The 21,406-nt window shown below is 34.6% G+C and overlaps 1 protein-coding gene across 2 annotated transcripts in view; it reads right to left on the bottom strand.

The window, feature by feature from the left end:
* DGKB (diacylglycerol kinase beta) overlaps positions 1-21,406 on the bottom strand; it is a 362,852-nt gene that overhangs the window by 235,052 nt on the left and 106,394 nt on the right. For both annotated transcript variants that reach the window (XM_040593354.1, XM_040593355.1), the window contains 4 exons: positions 15,579-15,696; positions 12,751-12,839; positions 12,554-12,670; positions 8,610-8,708 (listed from right to left, as the gene is read on the bottom strand). In XM_040593354.1, the coding sequence (XP_040449288.1) occupies positions 8,610-8,708; positions 12,554-12,670; positions 12,751-12,839; positions 15,579-15,696 (423 nt within the window). The remainder of the gene's footprint in view (positions 1-8,609; positions 8,709-12,553; positions 12,671-12,750; positions 12,840-15,578; positions 15,697-21,406) is intronic.

The following is a 21,406-nucleotide window of genomic DNA, read 5'->3' as shown; positions in this document are numbered from 1 at the left end:
TTTTAATAAGATAATAACAGTTTAATAAAATCATCTGTGGATAATAGCCTACAAATTCTAGCAATGTTAAGACAAATATTTGACAGACATTGAATAAATGTTTTAAAGAAATGCAAAAATTTATTTTTCAAGATAAGAAATGTTTTTTACAACAGTTGTGCTGTATTTATGATCTTGTTAATTAAAGATTACAAAATGATTAATGCATCTGTGAACCATTTTGTTTAGTAGACATGCATGAGGTTGATAGAGATACCAAACACAGCATTTTAAAAGCTATTGTACATTTTGATGGCTCAAAGAATCAAGCTTTTCTGTTTTTTTGGTATGTGCCAGAGCACATACCTTTCAAAATAGCATTTACCACAACAAAAAAATTTTCCATCCATTTTTGCACCTGTCATGCCTTCCTTTTTCCCCTTGAACTTCCACTTTGAAGTCAATATCCATTAACTGGAGCTTTTACCATTCAGTATTGCTCCAGAGTGATCACTATCAGATAAGAACTACTCAAATTTTATCTATCCCTTATTCATTCAAATAAGATAAAAATATTGATAAATAAGACAGGGAAGTTCAAATGATAACACAGAATATCATGTCTATATTTTTCAGTTCAGCCCCAAAATGCACTTTATAGCAAAAAGAATGTACAATATCATGATCCGTTAGTACTCGTGCGTACATGGATGCCTCCCGTTACGCACCTCAGGGAGTAAACCTCCTAAAGTGGGTAGCGTCTGTTGGAAAAAGAGAATGTTAGGCTGCAACACTGAACAGCTGGAATGGCAAGGGGCACGCAGAGAGCATTCACGAGGAATGTTACCTTGCAGCAGTTGCATTTCGCAACAAATGTACACAGCACTTTTTTTATACATTTGCACAACCATACGCCTCCCATGTTTTGGCTGTCATGTGATATAATTTAAATTACAGGAAGTATGTGTGGGATCATCTTAGCACCAGCTAAAAATATTAAAAAACCTGAGGACTTAATTCTTTCAAATAGTAAGAAGAGATACTTGGTACCTGGGGAACATTCTTATTATTTTATCTTCCAAGTCTTCGAATTCTCATCACAAGTGAGGAATTTACAAAGATTTCTTCTACTACAATTGACAAGCTATACTACATTCATCCTCACAAAGTATTTCTACTCCTTATATAGAGGTACAGTCTTTTCCTTTACATAAAACACTAACAACTAGAAATAGCATACTCTCGTCATAGCTGTTATAAGAGAACAGACAAATAGCAACTAATGACTAACAAGTTACCCCTTTACATTTTAACTGCTGACACAGAATCAAGTGCCAGTGCAGCAAAACCTACTTTTTCTCACCTTGCCTCTTAATCAACAACTGCAACACTATTTTTCTGGATTATTTTGTGCACAGGTGATATTATTTAAAACAATCTATTTTATAAATTAAAACCCAATTTATTTATACATTTAATAAGATTGTAAAGCCATTAGCGAATGGTTAATACTATTACACAGTTTCTCAAGTAGCTACTGAAAACTTGAGATTACTTCTGTATAATAATTTTTTTATACTGTATGCCTTCAGATGAGGATATACCCTAAAACCCAACTTGGGGGTGGGGATACATATGGAGAGAACCAAATTCTATGTTAATGTGCATAAATCGAAACAGTTATTAAAAATATCTTATTATAGAACTGTAAACTTGAAAGATATTAATTAGAGGAATTTGGTCATAGAAGATCAAATAGAATGCATGGAATACCACGTAAAGGTATCCTCAAATGTTTGCAGGATGAATGCTATGGAAGTTTAAATATGTGACTTGAATACCAAACTGATGCTTTGTTGTTTTTTGGGGTTTTTTTAAGGAACTTGGAGGACGGTTGCTCAATGGTTCTTTAGAGCTATTTTGTTTAATGATACTGGAATACCCAAGGGATGCAAAATCTCTGCTTTAATATGCAATGAAATACTAGAATGGTTACTCCTAGGCTGTCATTTTGTAAACCTATGCGGTATTCAAGACCCTGCTTACAAAAATTCCATTCAATGCAATTTCTGTCCATGGTTACACAGTTCCATAGAACAACCAAAGAGAATCAAAGATTCAGACACCCTGAAAACTGCAAAAACCCACTACCACTAGCATAAAACCCTGGGGAGCAAACTATCTGTAATATCTATTAGATACCACATCCAACTGTGATTTAGATGTGCTAAAATATTTTGAAAATATACTTTTCAAAATTTTCTCCATATTTCCAGCTCTAATCTTGTGTCCATATTAATCAAGAAAAGCCAATATTAGGACACAGCCTTGAAAGGTCATAGAACAGTAGCACAATCCCCAGCTCTACATCCGTGGGCCGAAGCTAAAAGTCACCCTGTGGACAAGCGTAGCAACCAATTCACTAGCAAAAATACTGTCTAGTGATCTGTACATGTCCATACTGTAAATGAAAGGTAAGGTTTCTAATTTATCTGAAAGCTGTCTTGACAGAAGTATTTGCAGCTAGGGGAAAAAAAAAAAAAAAAAATCATTATATCAATCAGGAGATATTTTGTCACCTGTACTACCAGTAGCCAAAATAAGTGGAAAAGGACAGTGCTGGAATGGAGACGATGTCATTAAAGAATACCTTCCAAAATAGCTGACCCCAAGACTGTTCTGAACAAGGAATCACTACATGGTAACTTCATGTGTATACATATATTGTGTTGCTTGTTTAATATGTCTTAATAAAGATTTAAAGGATTACATATCAAAATCACAATCAAGTATTTTTTATTTAGCATGTCGACCCTAGTTCATTATTTTGGCTGAAGGTAGCTTGCCTTACATCTTTCAGCCATTCAATATGTGCATCAACATGCAACAACAGTAGGGCTCATGACTTTTAATTTGTAACCTAAAAAGAACTCTGTCTATAGGATGTAATTATATGCACTATCCAAGAAATAGAAAGTAGTTGGGAAAGAATTTTGAAAATAAAAACATCTTAAACCCCAACAGGAGATCATGTAAGGAATAAACTTAGGGACAGACAGTAGTGATGAGCTGTGGGCAGGCAACTAGGTATAACTTAAAATGATTGAGTGGCTGCCATTTCAGTTTATCAGCATCTTATTATTTTAACATCGAACTGTGTTTGCCGAACAGATAATTAGTTAGGAAGATACATTTTCCTCCAGGACAATTATTAATTTCCTTCTGACTTCAAATAAATGAAAAAGCTCTTAGTGTAGATAAGCACACCATTATATTTCAAGTCTGTTTTAGATTCTCAGAGAAGTGAATCTGCAATACGATATACAACTGAAGAGAACAAGTGTTTTGTTTTGGTTTTTAAATCTGTTTCAGTTGCTATGTCATTACTTAATATTCAACAACCAGATTTAAATCCCCACCCCACAAGCATATAGATTCAAATAACTGTTTTTTTGTAATACCTTTGTTCAGAAACTCAGAATAAGGTTACTACTCAACTTCAAAGGATTGAGTTGCTCATAACTAAGGTGCTTACACACTGCACTGACTTTCTGTGCTCCATGTTGAGGTTGGATTCAACTCAGTTAAAACTGATCTCTACTATAATAAAAACAGAAGATCATTTTAGGATTAAATATTGGAAAAGGGATTAAGAAAGCTCATTCTTCAACCAGCAACTGCTAATTCCCTTTATATATACATATATATATATATATATATATGCTCTCTTATGTAACATCCGACTACCTCACAAGAAAAGTCCTAGTAGAATGTATTATCAGACATTAACAAAAAAAAATCTATTGAACTATGTTGCCATTATAAAACAGCCATTACCTATTCTATCTAGTCTCTCTAAATACTGAAAGTCAAAGAAAATTCTTGTACAATATTTTCAATTTTAATTCTGTTTTATTTTTTGCCAGCATCTCAACGCACTTGTTATATTCATGCAAAAGTTCGAAGCTACAGTTGCACAAGGCACATTTCTTAGCTAAAACATTTATAATCTACTGTGTGAATTGTTTTATGTGCTAAATAGACCTAGATATAAAGTAAATATTTTTGAACAGCTATGTTCTTGTGCAATAAAATGCTAAACCAGCCCAAACCCATATGAGATACTTATTCTACACCAAAATATATAGCCATTTATGTTTTAAAATAAGAGGTCAAGTAAATTTGACTTATGATGGCATTTTATATTAAGCATATATAAACAAATTTACCTTATTATATAAAAAATTATCTATATGTTTTATATATACCAAACTCTCTATATATGTATTCTATATTTATATAAACAGAATTTATGCTTAAGTGATTTTGTCCTAAAAGGTTAAAAGCATCTTTGCTAAACAGAAGAAAAGCCAAATCCATTCATAAGAGAAAAGAAACAAAGTTGAGTTGTTCCAAACTTTTTATCATGAGCACCAATTTGTCCCAGAATGCTGAACAATGAAGTCGCAAGTTGAATACAAGGAAATCTATCCAATTTATATTTTCTTGCGCTTCTTTTCTTCAATATTATACCAGACCCTCCCTCTTTGAAATAAACTGGTTACTATGGATACAGTGATAACTGTCATATAGTAATGCTCACACCATAATCATGGTACCTTATGTTTTACAATTTATTCCAGAATTTTCTTTTTATTCCACAATTAACACTTTTAATTATAGTTTTCAAAACCAATGTTAGAAATTAAATAAAAAATAGGTCATTGTATAACTCACATAAACAACAGGAGATTCAAAAGAATAATAAATATATATTTATTAAATAGTAGGCTTTTATTGGTTGATTTGTCATTACCCAAGGCTATATCTATTTTGGTGGGAAATAGAAAAATCTAATTACTGTTCTACAATCATAAACCTGAATTAGAACATCCTACGTATTCATCAATAAAAGGAGCAAAGTAAAGGAAGGCATGAAACGAAGCCAAAAAGTATGTTAGCATTTTTCCCTTTCTGCCTTACAAAGGGGTGAAGGGAGAGAAGCTGTATCATGAGAAGAGACCAATCTTTTTTTCTTCGCTACTCACTCATCACATTCCAATAGCCAGTTTTTAACCTGGTTATGATTTAATTCTGTACTCTTGGTAGGCTAGGATTCAATTGAGTTAAAGATTTTTAAACTCACTGCCAGTCAACCTTATCATGAACTTTCATTATGTGCATGTAATTAATTGGGTCCAATGAACAATATCAGCACTGAGTTATAGACTTTTTCCCCCCACCATATAATTAGAATATAATTACCCACAGGATATCAGAATGATGCAAAACCTTTCCTCTAAATGTGCCCTCATTAGGAAACAAGTCTCAATGTACATTTATTCAATCAGTATGAATTAATTAAAACGTTACCGAAATAAAAGAGAGTAACATTAAAGTGTATCTGACATCTATTAAAAGACTATCACTTGAGATCTGCACACACAGTTTATAACAAACTCATTTAACTTGAACAAAAAACGTCACTGTAAAAAAAGCCTTATATATGGTAAAAAGCAAAGTAAAAAGGACTAGTTTTAAAGATGACAGACTACATTTTATTAAAACATTTAAAAGTATTGCAGTAAGATATGAAAAATCTTTCTAAGGTATTGAAACTAGGCAGATACTTGATTCTTTCATGGTATGCACAGTACCAGCCACCTGAGTTTTGCCATGGTTTCTTTTTCAACTGAGAATGCAGCGTACCAAATTTAGGAATAACATTTGACAAGTTCCATCTTGCGAAGTTTTGAAAATGAGAGCCCTCTAATTTATCCCGGACATCTAACTTCCAGGTGACCAGGCATTTAGTTTCTCTCTCCAGCCATTAAGAGAAGGGATATTATGAGAGGATCATGCCAGTCACTCCAATTTAGAGGAATTGCTCATGTCTAAAGAGACCCTAAATGAGTAATTTAGAACAGTCACCTGAGCTGAGGTTGCTACGTTTAGTGGGAAGAGAAATGTCACCCTTTGTGATATTACAGTCAGGAAGGGTAGGTATTTTTAATTTATTCTTCACAGTTGCAGTAGTGACTTTGGACATCAATGGATACTAGTAAATGGAAAAACTTGGAGGATACAGACCTGAAGAACAAATGACAACTAAGATACTGGTTTGGCAGCTCTTGCATATAATACATGCTACTGTGAAATGCGAGTTATGAAAAAATTCTCTTTATCTCTGCAGAAAGAATAAAGGCTGGACTTCACAAGACGTGAAGAAATGAGACATGCTGAATCAGAAAGGTAAAAATATGAATGCCTTTAGTTCAGCAAAAAGAAAAGATGAGAAGGGTTTTAACCTGTACTCTTGAAGGAAAATTTACAAGGTGGCATCTTGGTCTAAGATGAACTCTGACAATTTTCTGGAAGAAGTCTGGATTTCCAAAGTTACAGATAGAAGGGAGGGATAAAACTTTTGGGAGACCAAAGATACAAGATTTTCCCACAACTCCTATAACTTATTCTATGGAAGAAGGAGAAATGTTCTTCTCTGATACCTCAAAATATTCAAGGATAAAGCTGGTAATGAAAGCATTGTGATTATCTGGGTTTTTTTACCTTCCATATACATGTTGCATTGCAAGATATTATTGCTTAGCTGATCATTGAAGCTAAATGTGCGTCTTAGGTGAAAGACCCTTCCACTGTTAGGTATATCAGATTTGATATGTCTGAACACATCGTTCTATTAATAGAATATAACACTTACTATTATCTTTAGACAATTTTGACATGGATATATTTACTGGTTTTGGTGTCATTATTGAGAGTGATTGTTCCACATACGCTGAAGTATTGTGTTTGTCAAAAGGAATCCCCATAATAGGAAATGAGATAAACTAATTAAAAAGTTGCTAACCCAAATATTATATACCTGTAATCAACCATTTCTAGGAGCAATTCCTATTAGCTATGTCACCGATGCATTATTTTTAACATAGGTATACTCAGGATTGTAATGCATTTTTGGAAAAAACTACTAGATGAACAAATATACTACGAAATCATAAAGATCGCAGTAAATCGCAGGAAAGTATATTTTCCATTCCTAACAATATACATTGTGCTGAAATACATTTTACATTATTAGTATATAACATTGAAACATTATTCTGATACAGGAAAACATATTTACTTCTGCTTATGCCTTCAAAATTTGAGATAAAACAAGTCTATCCAAGGACGATTTGACTCTAGAGTGGTTTTACATATCTTCTAAATAACTTAACTAAATTCCAATTGTGGAACTGAAAAACTTAATTCCTCTACCCCTCTGCCTCTCCTGAAAAGAAAATGGAGTTACACAAATATAATTGAAGATGAAATTTCATGCTGAGGCTTTATACAGTTTTTAAGAATAGCAAACAATAAATAACAATAAAATGGAAACAGTACAGAAGCAAAATCAGAATTTCTACATGTTAACTTTTAAAGTATCACCTAAAATCCTGAAAATTAAATAATGTACTTGAGCAAGTAATTATCCAACAAACTTAAAATAATATTTTACCATTATTATTGAGAATTTGTCCAGGTAATACCAAAATACTATGACAGAAAAACTACAAAACTACTCCTATGACTTTTCAAAAATATTAAAATAATAATTCATAAATATTAAAGCCAGCTTTCCATTGCTTTACCTTCATTGACAGCAATGGAATAGTTCCAGTTTACTCAAGTAGATGGCCAAAGTCTAGCATCCATCCCTTAGCAGATTTGTAAACAAACACCCAAAAGGATTAATCAGAAAACAAGTAATTTACAATAGGCATGAATATTATTCTTAATGATCAGAAACATACCAGAAACATGTTTAAGATTAGAAGGTACATTTTCTTGGGTTTCCTCCCTGCAATAAATCATTACTCTTAAGTTCAAGCAGTTCTTACTCTTATTTTGAAATATATTTAAAGTAAGAGGACCACATGTCTGTTCTTTTATGAATGATGATGCTATGCCTTTACCCAGCATAAAACATCCAATTTAATATATGAATACGTAAGTTAATTCCAAAGCTCTTTTTTCATGATAAACTGATCAGGTCTTCTATACAACCTACACATAGCATGCATTTTTATTTTCATTGAATTGAGTTATTGTTTTTGTGGACAGAGAAATTTACTGTCCATGACTGCAGAATAAAATATACCATAATGTTGATGCATAGCTTACTGCAAGACCAGTGTCATCATTCTAGGTAACCTCCGGCTTAGATCAGAGACCTCAGCATTGCAGATATACAATATGCATCCCAAGCAAAAACTGTCCATAAGAATAACTTCATTATTCTGGGAAGCTGGATCTATAAAAGATGTAAAATGTAGAAGTGTTCTGCCTATACAGTTTCTGGTAAGTACAGTCTGAGTAAGTGATAAAACCTGAGTCAGCTTCAGTTATAATATGCCCTACAGAAAGTTCATTCTTACATGAAGCAAACTGCAATATGCAGAGGATAAAGCACACATGCTTATAAACTCATCAGCCAGGATCACCCATTGTGTTTAAGTTTCACACAGCTCCGTGAATTTAACAAATACTCTAGCAATTAGTCCCAGCATTGTTTCAGCCATTACCTATAACAGAGGATTACATCTTAAATAAACGTACGGGTAACTCACCAATACTACTGGGCAGATTGATGTGGGTGGTAAAATATGGTCCTTCAAAGGTCCACAGTCACATTCAGGTTTTAGATGTGAAGCACATTTGTTATGCAACTACAGGAAGACAGAACATGAAGATTCAACTTAGACATTTTATTAATACAGTCTAAGAAAATGGGCATCCTAGAATGGGGTGAGTTTAATTAATCATTAGTGGAGTACTAGAAGGAAAATTAAACACACTGCAGTGTAAAGCCTCTTAGGATTGACAACAACCAATGAATTTATATTGAAGCAAAGAACAGTGCTCTGGCTCCCATTGACTGCTGAAGAACCTGAATTACTCTCCTTTTTCTACTTTATTCTTAGCATTCATCCACTTTTCCTGAAAGGAATGAGAAGAATTCTTCTCTGAAAAGACAAAAGAATATCCTCAGGTCTGCTGACTGAAAAAGCATTGGCTTACTTTGGTACTGTTAAAAATGTGGAAGGGAAAAATGTGTAAGGGAAAAATGTGTATATAACATCAACATAAAATGCCAACAAATAATGTTATATTTGTTGAAATATTTTGCATTAGCAATCAAGAGTTCTTGTTCATATTTTAGGATTTAACTCAATGTAAATGTCTCCAAATAGAATTTTTCAACATATATATATATCCAGCCACACAGTACAAAGGCATAGTAGCGTGCCTGGACCATGCAAAACATTCATATTTAATTAGTATACTTCACAATGCTATTAAAGGTAGCCACAATAAAATAAAACTTCATATTTTAAAATTCCGTGAAAGTTTATTATTTTGGACTTGATGATCTTAAAGGTTCTTTTCCAACCTATATGATCCTATTTCTGCACTGATTCAATAAACTATCCATTAAGTTCTTCAGGTAACGTGCATTTCCCATAAAGATGAATACTTTTTTTTTTTTTAAATAAGATATGTATATTTGCATAAAAGAAAAATATTCAGGATAATAAACATCAGAAATTTGGAAGTAAAAACCCTATTTAACAAGTGATTTAAGTAGTATAATAGGCAGCACACAGCGTTAGTTCAACAGGTTCAATAGCTGTTATAAAATCTGTAGTTCAGTGTCTGCATCTGTAAATCACATTTTTCCAAAGACTGATTCATTTTCCCTTAGATGATTTAACTATGTCAGTATGAACTCTATTACAATAAAATTGTACCAGCTGCTGATATATATAAGCTTTACCGGTAATACGGTCTTCATAAAGTTATCTTGTACAGTTAATGTTGACATAACATTTCTGAATTTTGAACTGAATGGCACCTAATATTAGCCTCGTCCTTATTCATTTATACTGCAAAGTTACCTTTTCAGGCAGTTACTTAGCAACAGAAAATAAAAGTCTAATGAGTTTCGATTTACTCTGAGTATTAAAGCCTTATTGTGAGGGTATTTTGGCAGTCCTGTAATCTAAATCATTTGTCATGCTAATTCTCTGCCTCAGTGGTAAGGCTACTTGTACCATAATTAATGCACACCAGGCCATGTTACATCAAATAAAAGTATCTTCACACATTCAGTGGTAATTAGCAGCTTTGCTACTCAGTGACATGCAAACTTATCTATGAAAAAAATAGCTTAATCTTCTTATTAGTCTCTTCTGATCTTTGACAACAGAATTGGTGCATAGCAGACAACAGAAACTGTAGAAGATATGTAGCTTTAATGAAAATAACACAATAAAATAATACACATATCTTCTAAAAAAAAAAAATTAGCAGATTTTTGAATACATTTCCCCAAAATTCCCTTACCCCAAACCTAGCTCCCATAGAATATTACCTCCCTCACAACCAGATCCCTGCAAAGTAGGAAAAACCATATTTGCTTTAGAGAAAACAAGGGAAAAAAACATTTACAAGACTGTGATAGAGAACTATAGAGTATATGGAAGAGGGAACCATGGGCTTGGCTAAGAACTCAGTGAAACAAGCCTCCTTAGTGAAAAACATACCTACATTTTGAGATTAGATTCAGTTATTTGACATTAGAAATGACCCTATTCAGTTGTAAGAAGAAGAGATACTTAAAATGCATGAAAGAGGCTCAGAATTAGTTGTGTAATAACTAACATCCTCTTACATTACAAAAATGTGTCATCAACAAGCCCTAAGCGTGTTGTTGTACAAGGAACTGAAATGTACGAAGGATGTGATGATAATTACGCAACTTCAGAGTATTCCTTCAAAAATCATGCATCTGTTAGAAATTTAAAACACTTTTCTCAGTAATAAAGTTATTACTATTAGCAAAGGATGTTATTGCAATAGAATACATAGAACACACAGAATTGCAGGAAGAGTGATTAGGAGATTGAACAAGAAATTTGCAGTATTTTAAAAACTTAAAAAATAATCTTGTTTCACTTATGTGTCCAATTTATACCTGAAGCCATAAAAGTTAGGTAAAAAGATTAAGAAAGTTATTTTAAAAATACAACATTAAAATTTTACAGAAAACAAAAATCTTTCAATTACTAGTGGAAATACAATTACAAAATTGTAAACCTCAGAGCCAACATTTTTAATTTTGGCAGTCAAAAAACACAGGCTCATTCTTAATTGGAATGTTGATATATATTTAACCATTTTATATGCACACAAGAACCTAAGCTATTTTCAAGAGAATTCAGCCTCTTCCTTCACAGGGAATTCAATGATAAATAATTTCTCAGTACTTATCAGTTCTTATGGAAATCCTCTAAATCTTGATGCGTACCTTCAAGAAAAAAGCTTTTTGCAAATCTGGTCCAGATTCACATGAAATAATGGGAAAATAATTTTTCTGAGGAGCTACAGAATTTGCAACTTTGGACTTTAAGAAGGACCCTTATATAACATGTATTTCTTGAATGATACACATGTTATACAGATGCAAACTAGAGCAGAACTCTTAGTTACCCATCTAAACACAGATAGCCATTGCCTTCAATTTAATTATCTACATGAAATAAAATTGGATTGAGTGTTTTACTCTCTACATATATTATCCAAATTTTGACAGCAATCTGGACTACATATTTGCTTTCTTCTAAAATACTGGGTTTTAAGTAATCATAACAGCTTATCACTGAAAGTACGCTGGAACTATTGTCTTTTATGATGTTTCATATTTTGCATTCTTATGTTAAGAAAATATGTCATAAAACATCCAAACATGTATGTTGAAAACAAACATTCACCAATGCCTCAGTCTCATATTATTATTTAAAACACTGAACAAACAACTGCTGTTCCATTACAATAACAATAATAATGATATCAGCAAAAAAGCAAAAACCTTAGAAGGCGGCTAAATCTCTCCCCATTTAGATTTAAATCCTGCCCTGGCTAAGAACAGAAATATTGGCCTTGCTCCTTCTAGCATGAAGATCTCACTTATAAGGGCAGTGTTCCTTGAATGTCATTAGTTTCAGTTATTGGTTCCTGCTGAATAAGGAGTGTACAAAAGTTGTATATATTAGACTTGCTGCAAAGATTAGTATATTATCAAGATATCCCTGCTATTATTCCCAGACACTTGAAATCACTGTATCCTATCAGATGTCCTCAGTTTCATTTGCCTGTCAGTATACCACACATTAGGATTTTGCCCTAGTGTCACAGTGACCTTGACTTTCCCCAGTGCTATGAATTCTTTTAGAATCTTTCTGTAATGTAGATTGGGAATTCTGCTCTTTAGAGTGACATATATTATTTCCATCTGTATACTGTCTTGAAGCAGAGTACATCTTTAAGCCTATTTGCTTGCAAGAATTAAGGACTCCTATGAATATTCTGCATACACTGCTTCTTAAAACACACATTATCCATTCCTGATGATAAAACTGAGCGATAACTTTTGAATTACGAGGCTATAAAAAAAGATATGCAGATTTTTGTCTCTGTAACCTGCGCTGAGGTTTTACTACAGTATACTCACTGTGATCTGACACCAAACACAGTGAAGTCCAGTCAAGCCTTGGTAACATTTTATAGTTTTGTGACACTTATCACACTTTGTTGGACAATTTCCTTCTACCCAGAAATGGTGCATTACCTGTAAAAGAGAAGAGTGGATATACATATTGTTACTAAATTAACAGGTCCATGGCAAAGACAATGCTACCTCCAACTTACATCAGTATTCTTTTTGGACTTCACATATGTTTTGATGCAAGATGCGGGAGCTCTTGAGACACAGCGTTCATGGACTGTATACTTGCAAACTGAAAAAAGGAACACATTAATAGATGTGGAGGCAATGGTGTTTCTAACTACTTTTTTATGAAACAAGTAATGTTACCAGTATGCCATCCCTACATAATCAATTCAATCAGTCAATGAAAACTCAAACTAGACTGCTTTTTCCATGGAATACAAAAGGCCAATTAGAACAGGAAATATTATGCAAGTGAGAAATCCAAGAATGCACTATCATTGCATAACAGGAAATGCCTAATTAAATCAGAGCTCACTACATTTTCTCACAATAATTCCCAAATGACAAAAATATTAAAGGCAAATTGATGACTGCCACATGGTTTGGTGTCATTTGCTAGTAGAAAGAAATCTATATTTTACAAACTATAAGCATGAGAGCAGCTGGCAAGCACAAAAATAAAAGCCAATGAATTTATGTTGTTCCTTCTATTGATTTATAAATCTTAAATGGCTGATTAGCCCATTTTCAGATAGCAACTGCTTTCATGCATTCTATGTAATCACCCCAACTTTAACTTTTACTTCCCCAAACAGCAACTCCTGAAAAACTTTTTTTCCTAACTCCTCCACACCACCTTTATGTGACTACTGTTGTTGACCAGGTCTGTGAAGATCAGGATAGCTGCATTTTGGAAAACATAAAATGTCAGGGTACAATGCAAAGCTCTCCTGACTTCAACTATACAACTGTGCCCAGATGAGGAAATAATGCTACAGATTATACCTGCATTCAATAGAGTCAACTATTAAAAACTGAGAATGAATTTCTCCCTGCATGGCATACGTCTCACGCTTTTGACCTCGAGAGCAATTAAGCACAAAGTACTTCTAAACACCTTGCTTGCACCTATTACACAAACCCAGTGGGAGGCGCAGCCATTAATCAGACAAACTGCAGGGAGCAACATTGTTGATTGGACCACGGAGGGATGGTGAGGCCCCCTGCAGTTCCATTTTTTTTTTTTCCTCCCACACAATCTAAAATGCAAATAATGAAATCTATAGCAATGCTCTGAAAATACATTGGAGAAGAAGCTTAGTGAGATAAGGAAATCTTGCTGCATGAAGTAATGGAAAGGAGCATGTGGATGTTCTTCAGATACTCTGGGACCATTGTTCTCATCAAATAAATGTGAAGCACAGTAAAAAAATTTTAAAAGGTACATTATAGCAGAGGAAATTACAGCTTTTGTAAGGATGGTCCTTTTGGGGGCAGTTTATATAACATTTCTGATAACTACTGAAGAAGCTGATCTACATTATTTGCTGAATAGAATTTTCTCTTTCAAACATATATGGGTCTTTATATTTCATCACAAGGATTGTTTACATCAGTTAACGTAAAGGAATATTAAAGAATGCAAGTTTCAAGATCTAATAGTCAATTCAGCATTTAATATACATATTCCAGTTACTTTCATCAGCATTTAGTAATCTGCAGTTATGCAATTTCTATTAGTTTCAATTTTAATAAAAGTATTTATCTTCATTCCATAGTATTATGAATGAAATTATATGACGAGAAAATGCATAGATGGAGGATTTACAGCTGAATTATGTTTGAAAGAATCTGTAGCCCACAGAGGAGAGAGAAATGGTCAGTTCTAAACCCCTTATTCATTCAGATGACTCTCAAGTTACATCAATAGAAATGTACAGGCATAAAGGTCCTGATCAGCTCTGATGGGCTATATTTCATACCAAAACTGAGAAAGTAAGTTACACTAAGAAACTGATTAATTTATCAAAAAGAACAATGAAAGGTGACTTGATACCATCATGAGAAGAATATAGTGGGTACTAAAGATCTCATTAATCTAATGGAGCAGGGCATAACATGAACCAATCATTGGAACAGTCTACCAGACATATTCAAATCAGAAAATAGGTCTTAAAAAAAGATGATTAATCATTGGAACACACCACGAAAGAAAGATATGGAACATCTATCTCTTGAAACAAGAGACAAGGTATCTTACAGCAAGATTTGGTTTCTCAAGATACAGGTTATGAGGTGGCCAAACACAGATGATTAGGAGATACATAGATATAGCTCAGGAATTGAACTGTAGTGACTGCATCTAGTAGTCTAAAGGCAGATCACATTAGATGAACACAATAAAACTATTCTATCTTGTGTTCATTAACCTTAAATGCTATAATCAGTCAATATGTGAAAGGATGGCAAGTCTGAGATTTATGATTACAAACCAAGTAAGCATACAAAACTTTAGAAATCAAGCAGAACTTGATTTTGGAGAAACTGGGATTTTGACATTCATGATTAACAAAAGAAGTAATCAGTGCAAAATGTGAATAAACCAACATGGGACTTAGAGGCTAGTTAAGGTGATATCTGTTAAAGAATATGAATAATTATTAATAAAATCAAAAGAAGAATAACAAAAATATAAGGTTGAAACTTAAGCAGGATACTTGCTAAAAGAAAAAAGGAAAAAAAAAAAAAAAAAAAAAAAAGAGGCAGACTCCAAAGGGAGCTAACACTGAGAGCTGTTATAATACAGAAAACTCCCCCAAACGACAGTTCTGAAAGCCCGATATCCTGAAAAATTAGAAATGGAAATGGAACCTTGAGCATTCAAGCATAAAAGACAGAGGGGGAGTCACCATTGTGCTAGCAACGGTTTTGCACTGGGAAGCTACTAGTTCTTTGTTATGCAGCGAGCGTAACATTTCTAGAAATAGACCTGTATGCAAATGGACACTGAAATGCTTATACTCACAAGAACAGCAGAGACCTTGCTTGCCTACTCCGATTAGCATGTTCAAACAAAGATTACAGTAGGCAGGCTTGTTAAAGTGTTTCAGTCTCCATACATGCTGCCCATCATCTTTCACATTCTGCACAGGACATAAAAGAAACAGATTTCACTTAATAAAATAAACAATGAAATATATAAGTGCCAATAAAAATTTGAGACTGACTCAAGAACATAAAAGACAAGCTGTTACTTCATTTAATACTCTGCACCAGATCACAGTATAATCAGTCTAAATACACAGGCGATCATATAATAAAAAATTTTTCAGGAGCTCATGGACATCCATGTATTTCAAAAACAACTCAGGAAAAAACACCAGGCTGCTGTCACCTCTGCAACACAGTGCTAGCAATAAACCTAGGTTGATATTAGATTACAACTAGTATTAAAGCTAACTAAAATTTGCTCTAGAGTAATTGTAAAAGTAAGGATGCTGCAGGTTTGAAGGTAAAACTCCCCAAAACAAAAAAAAAAAGTATTTCTTGAAACTACAGCTTTATCCTTAATGACCCTTAGAATCAGAGACACATATCAACATATGTGAAGTGGGAAATCCAACCACACCACAATAACTATTGTCAGGTTTAATTTATGTTAATCTACTGCTGAGAGTTTATCCAAAAGCAAATATTTAAGTGTGAGATTTATATCCTGGACCTCTTCTCTAAAAATTGAATTCCTTACATTTAAGCCCACGCGTTTCAGATAGCTGCAGCACTTACTCAAATCTTGCATAAATAGACTGATCAACCGATTGGCACATACAACTCAGGGGCCCAATATAACTTACACATACAAGTAAAATACTAACAAATCATTTACGTTTATGAAAATAGGTTTTTAGTTGCATGATTCTCCTCTTCCTTCTAATGGGGTAATTCTGAGACCTCACTGTTAATAGAAGGGTTTTAAACTTATGTGCACTTGGTACAGATTTTAAATTAATTCTATAAATTCCAGGTTTCTTTGCAAGCGTGGCCATCATAATTTTTCTTTTTTGCAATCATCAGAGGTTTTGATTTTAAAAAAATAGATTAAGCTAATGTAATAGAACTCGATTTTCTTAAATTTTGTTTTTTACTAAATACAACATCCAATGGAACAAAGGCAGTTAATGTCTATCATCTGGAAATGGGCTGCAGTAGTCTGATTCTTCATTGTGTATCACTGAAACACTACAGTATTCTTGGTCATTTCAATACCAAGAAGAAATTGTCACATAGCTAAAAGAAGCTACATCAATCTCGGTTTCTCAGAAGCCATATCATTGACTGGTTCTCATTCAGTTTCTGATTTCTCGTATCAACTACTGATACTACCTGTCACCATGTATGTACAATATTCCTGATTATATGTTCAACAATGTTATGGTTTTCACTGATAAGGAAAGTCAATGTAAGACAGTGGACATAATTTTTAATAAAAATTCAGTTTTATCCTGTATAAGCATATACGTCATGAGTTATGTCCTGAAAAATCAGAATTGTTGTAGTCTAAGAGTTAGCCATCAATGACAATCAGAGAAAATGAAGACTTCTTCATCCTTGGGGGGGGGGGGGAGGGGAGGAGGTATCCTGAAGGAAAATCAGCACTCCAAGAATTTAAGAATGTTTGGTTCAAAGCCAGGACCTAGCCAGAACAGAAATTTGAATAATTCCTACAAATTACCTAAAACAAAAGGAACAGAAGTCAGCTGGAATATTTTTCTCTATTGAGATATCAGGATCAGAGCCTAAGTGGAGTTCCCCCGATATTATCAGCGGGAGTTCAAATGCCATCTCTGACAGCTGGGCAATGTCAAGGTCCCCTTTCTGCCGAAAGGGCAGAGCAGATGCCTAATGTGGGGTTCTTGGGCTGGAGAAGAATGTGGAAGTTTTCCAGTTTTCCCTGAAGAAGCAGAAATAGCTTCTGCAGCTGTGGAGCACTAGAAGCCTGTCAAGCTCCTTCATGACTGGCAGCTGAAGAGGATGGATTTCATTAAACAGAGCTCAGTAACTATTTTTCTTTCCACCTTACTACCACTCTCCACAAATTTTTAAGGTATTGTTAAACTACAAGATAGTATGTGAGTCTCAAGCCTTCTGAAAGTACACAATTACTAGACAATAAAGACCATGTAAATCCTTCTGAGGAAAAACAGTAAACAATGTACACACTCATTTTAACATGACTCAGGTCATCAACAAACGCAGTCATAAACCACAAGCACCTAAAATGCAAGCTGACCAGTTTTCCTCAGCAAACTATTTGCTATTTCTGAAAATTAACAAAATTTCATAATTATGCATAAACTTGCCCCTTTTCCATGTTAGTTTTGTGTTACTTTTTTGTTTTAATTTCATTTTTAAAGAATGGCCATTACATGTGAATACGTTGCTTCTTATTTGAACAGAACATATGGACTAAGTTAGCTGGCATTTCCTTATCAGAAAAACAAACAAGTCTTGATGTGGGTGTTCTGCCAATTAAAACACTTAACTGTGTTACAGACTGCAACTGATGCAAATCCATTACATAAACACAATGCACTTTTGGAAAACAGCAAATTAAATTTTTGCTCTTGTGCACTGCCAAAAATAAGCAATAAAGTGCTGCATATGATTATGCATGCACATAACTTTTTAAAACATTGCCAAGAAAAAAAAAAAAAAGACATAATGTGAAACAAAGCCCCCTCAATGCAAGTCTTTAAGTATGAATAAAATCGACAATTCTGACACATCAGTGCATTTACTGACATTCACTCATTTTGCTTCCATATCCTGAGAAAGAGTTTAAAAACAAATAGTCATTAAGAAGATCTCAAAGCAGGGCAGGTACAGTAACAATCTCTTCCTCACTTCATTATACATCACTGAAAACGAAGCCTCCGTATGCCATATGCAGACTTTAGCACATAATGACAACCATAACATTTATTTTGTTAACAACGATTCTCTTAACTTATGGTCCTGACACTTCTACCACAGCTTTGATTGCCAAGTGGACCTGACCTTAGAAAAGCAAGTCAACCACGAAAGAACCAGCCTCAGAATCAATGGAAAATTTTATGCAGTCACAGAATTTAGCTACACATCCCTAACCTGGTTTAATATTAACTTACTTCAGCTTTTTTAGGTATTTGTAAATAAAGGTAACCAAGAGACCTTAAAGGTTTCAGGCACAAAACTCAAGATTCTGAGACTTAAAAAAGGAAATAAAATCACTGATAAACTTTGATTCTAGCAAGTATCCCCTCTTACAATAGCTGCAGTGTCTGAAATGCCAACACACTCAGTGTTTTCTATGAGAAGAGTCAGTAACAAGAAACCAAGGGAGAAGGATGTTAGCAAGTCTGCTAAGTTATTCTATTACTGCTTACTGTTATTTTGTTTACATTTATTTTAAGAATATTTACATGACTTGAATATTTTTTTATGACTGGTCTTTGGGCATTCAGTCAGTGGGGAGGTGAGAAAAGTGTTCATTAAACCACATAGCCCCTCCCGTTAACAGAAATTAAGATCCATATTCCTCAGTGACTCTCAGCAAAGAAATCATGTAAGGTTTTGTTTAATTTGGTTTGGAGAGACGGGGTTCTAAGTCTCTTCTGGTTCAACGAGAGAGGGACTAACCTCCTTCAGGAGACATGCTATTCAAGAAGGCTCCTCACTTCTGAGATATTTAGATATGCTTGTGTGTGTGTGCACGCACGTGCTGGAGAAAGGGGAGGGAAGGAAAAAATAAAAATCATTTCTCCAGCCTTCATCCACACACTCACCAGCGTACTATCCTGATCATCCAGAAATCCATTCACATGCACACAAGAAAATGGTAGCATAGAAAATGGAACACAGGAGGGGAAATTAATTTGTTATAAAAAGCTTCATAATTAGCCACAGTCCCTAAACTGGTAGTCACTTGTCATCTGCACAGACTGGAATGCTTCAGAAATTACATTTTAAATAATGGTAATTTGTATAACTGAATGAAATACCACTTATTTTACACCATAAACAAAGATGAGGTTAGAGTTACTTATGACTTCTCCTGGGTTTCCACCAACCTACAGGCAAAAGGAAAAGCAGAATTGTAGTAAGGAAAGGCATTTGCAAACTTCCTGCAAAGAAGAGGGAGCTAGCAAAGCCTAAAAGTTGACAGCATTGTCAAGAAAGAGGTGCCCGCTGGTGGCGGCTCGCGCTGTGCAGCCTCACCAAGCGTTGACATGGCCCCCTCTGCTGGCAACGCCGCGAAGCGACCCTGGTGAAACAGCTCCGTTCCCCCGGGGGTGAGCCTGCTTCCCAGCTGGTAAGGAGCTTGCACAAAGCGGGTAAGCTACAGCTTCTTCTAGCAGGGGCTTGGTTTCGCCCTCTGTACATATGGAAATAGCATATGGCTCACCAGCGCTTCAGCCTTTTAGAAAATCCACCTGCCAGACTTCAGACAGGTCTTACAAAAATATCAAAAAATGCCAGATCATTCTCATGCCTCACAATGAAAGAAATACAGCTCTATGAAACTGCCTAGGTACTAAACAGTCATTTCAGACTTCAGCCTGAGAAGGACTCCTCACGGTGCAACAGAGCCCACGCAAGACTTGCAAATGTTTGCAGTCCCCAGTTTGGATCCACTTTCGACTAGTCAGAGCTCAAAGCCAGCCAACAATAATGGGATATACAACACAAGAAGCAGTACTCGCCAAGTGTGGATTCACACTCAAGTATTCCATCCCATGGAATAGCATGATAGTGTAATAGCATAATATTTGCTGCTTGAAGATCCAAAATAAAATTGTAAGAGTATTTCCTTCAGATTTAGTTAAAGCACACTCACACACTCACACATCAACACAAATGTGTTTGTCCCACTGAGATTTACGTCAATTTGAAGAGTGAAATGGGTTGAAAAATACAACTGGTGACTTAAAAGAAAGGCATAGTGGCTTGGTTTCAGATTATCGGTAACTGTTACGGAGCATTTTCTGTTGTTCACTTTCTCTGTCACCTTAGGGCAGCTTTTCAGCCCTCATACAGGAGCAGTGACATACAGTGCAACCGTGACATCTAGTGGCCAGAGGAGAGGGAACAAAATACTGTCCTTCCTAAACCAGGATTTCTTTAAAAGCCAGCATTTGTGAACTTGCAGTTTATACCTACTTTTTGTACAACCACTGGCAGAGGCGGTAGTAATGATCCATTACACAAGACAAGTGAGATCAAAATATCTGTCATGCAAATACTTTAGAAGAGAAATCAAGTGATTTTATCAGAACAGGGTGGAATAATACTGTACAAGTAAGGAATTCCTACAAAAAGCAGAGTTGAAGAAGCAAACTGTCATTAAGCAGCTTTTTGTGCTCAGATTACAAAGGGCATTTTAAGCAATGCCAGGGGAGTCAATAGGGTAACTCCGGAAATTCACTGACAATGCTGATCTACTTAATGCAGAACGAAATAAAAAGGTCAGACACTTTGAAGGTTTCTATGGTGGAAGAGCAGAATAAATAGCCTAAGGGTCACTAGTATGCAATAGGCCACTTCCCAAAAGTATATTTATCAACCAGAAGCAGTAACACAGGGACATCTCGGTCCAATCTGTGTTTGGATGGGAAACAATGGCTTTAAGAAGCAAAAATATATTTGGAAAGTTGCTGAGGACAAGGCCTGTGAATACTGCAAACTGAAGTGTGACACAGAAAAAAAATCCACCTCAAACATTTTCTACTGTTTACCACAATTGTTATAAATTGTTATTTATAACAGTTTCCTCTATAGTTAGTTACTTTATTTTTGTTTTTTTTTTTAGTTCCT

Source organism: Falco naumanni, chromosome 4 (genome assembly GCF_017639655.2).
Source record: "Falco naumanni isolate bFalNau1 chromosome 4, bFalNau1.pat, whole genome shotgun sequence".
Classification (NCBI taxonomy): Eukaryota; Metazoa; Chordata; class Aves; order Falconiformes; family Falconidae; genus Falco; species Falco naumanni.
Note: the sequence above shows the minus strand (reverse complement) of the source record. Positions and strands in the feature narration are given on the sequence as shown.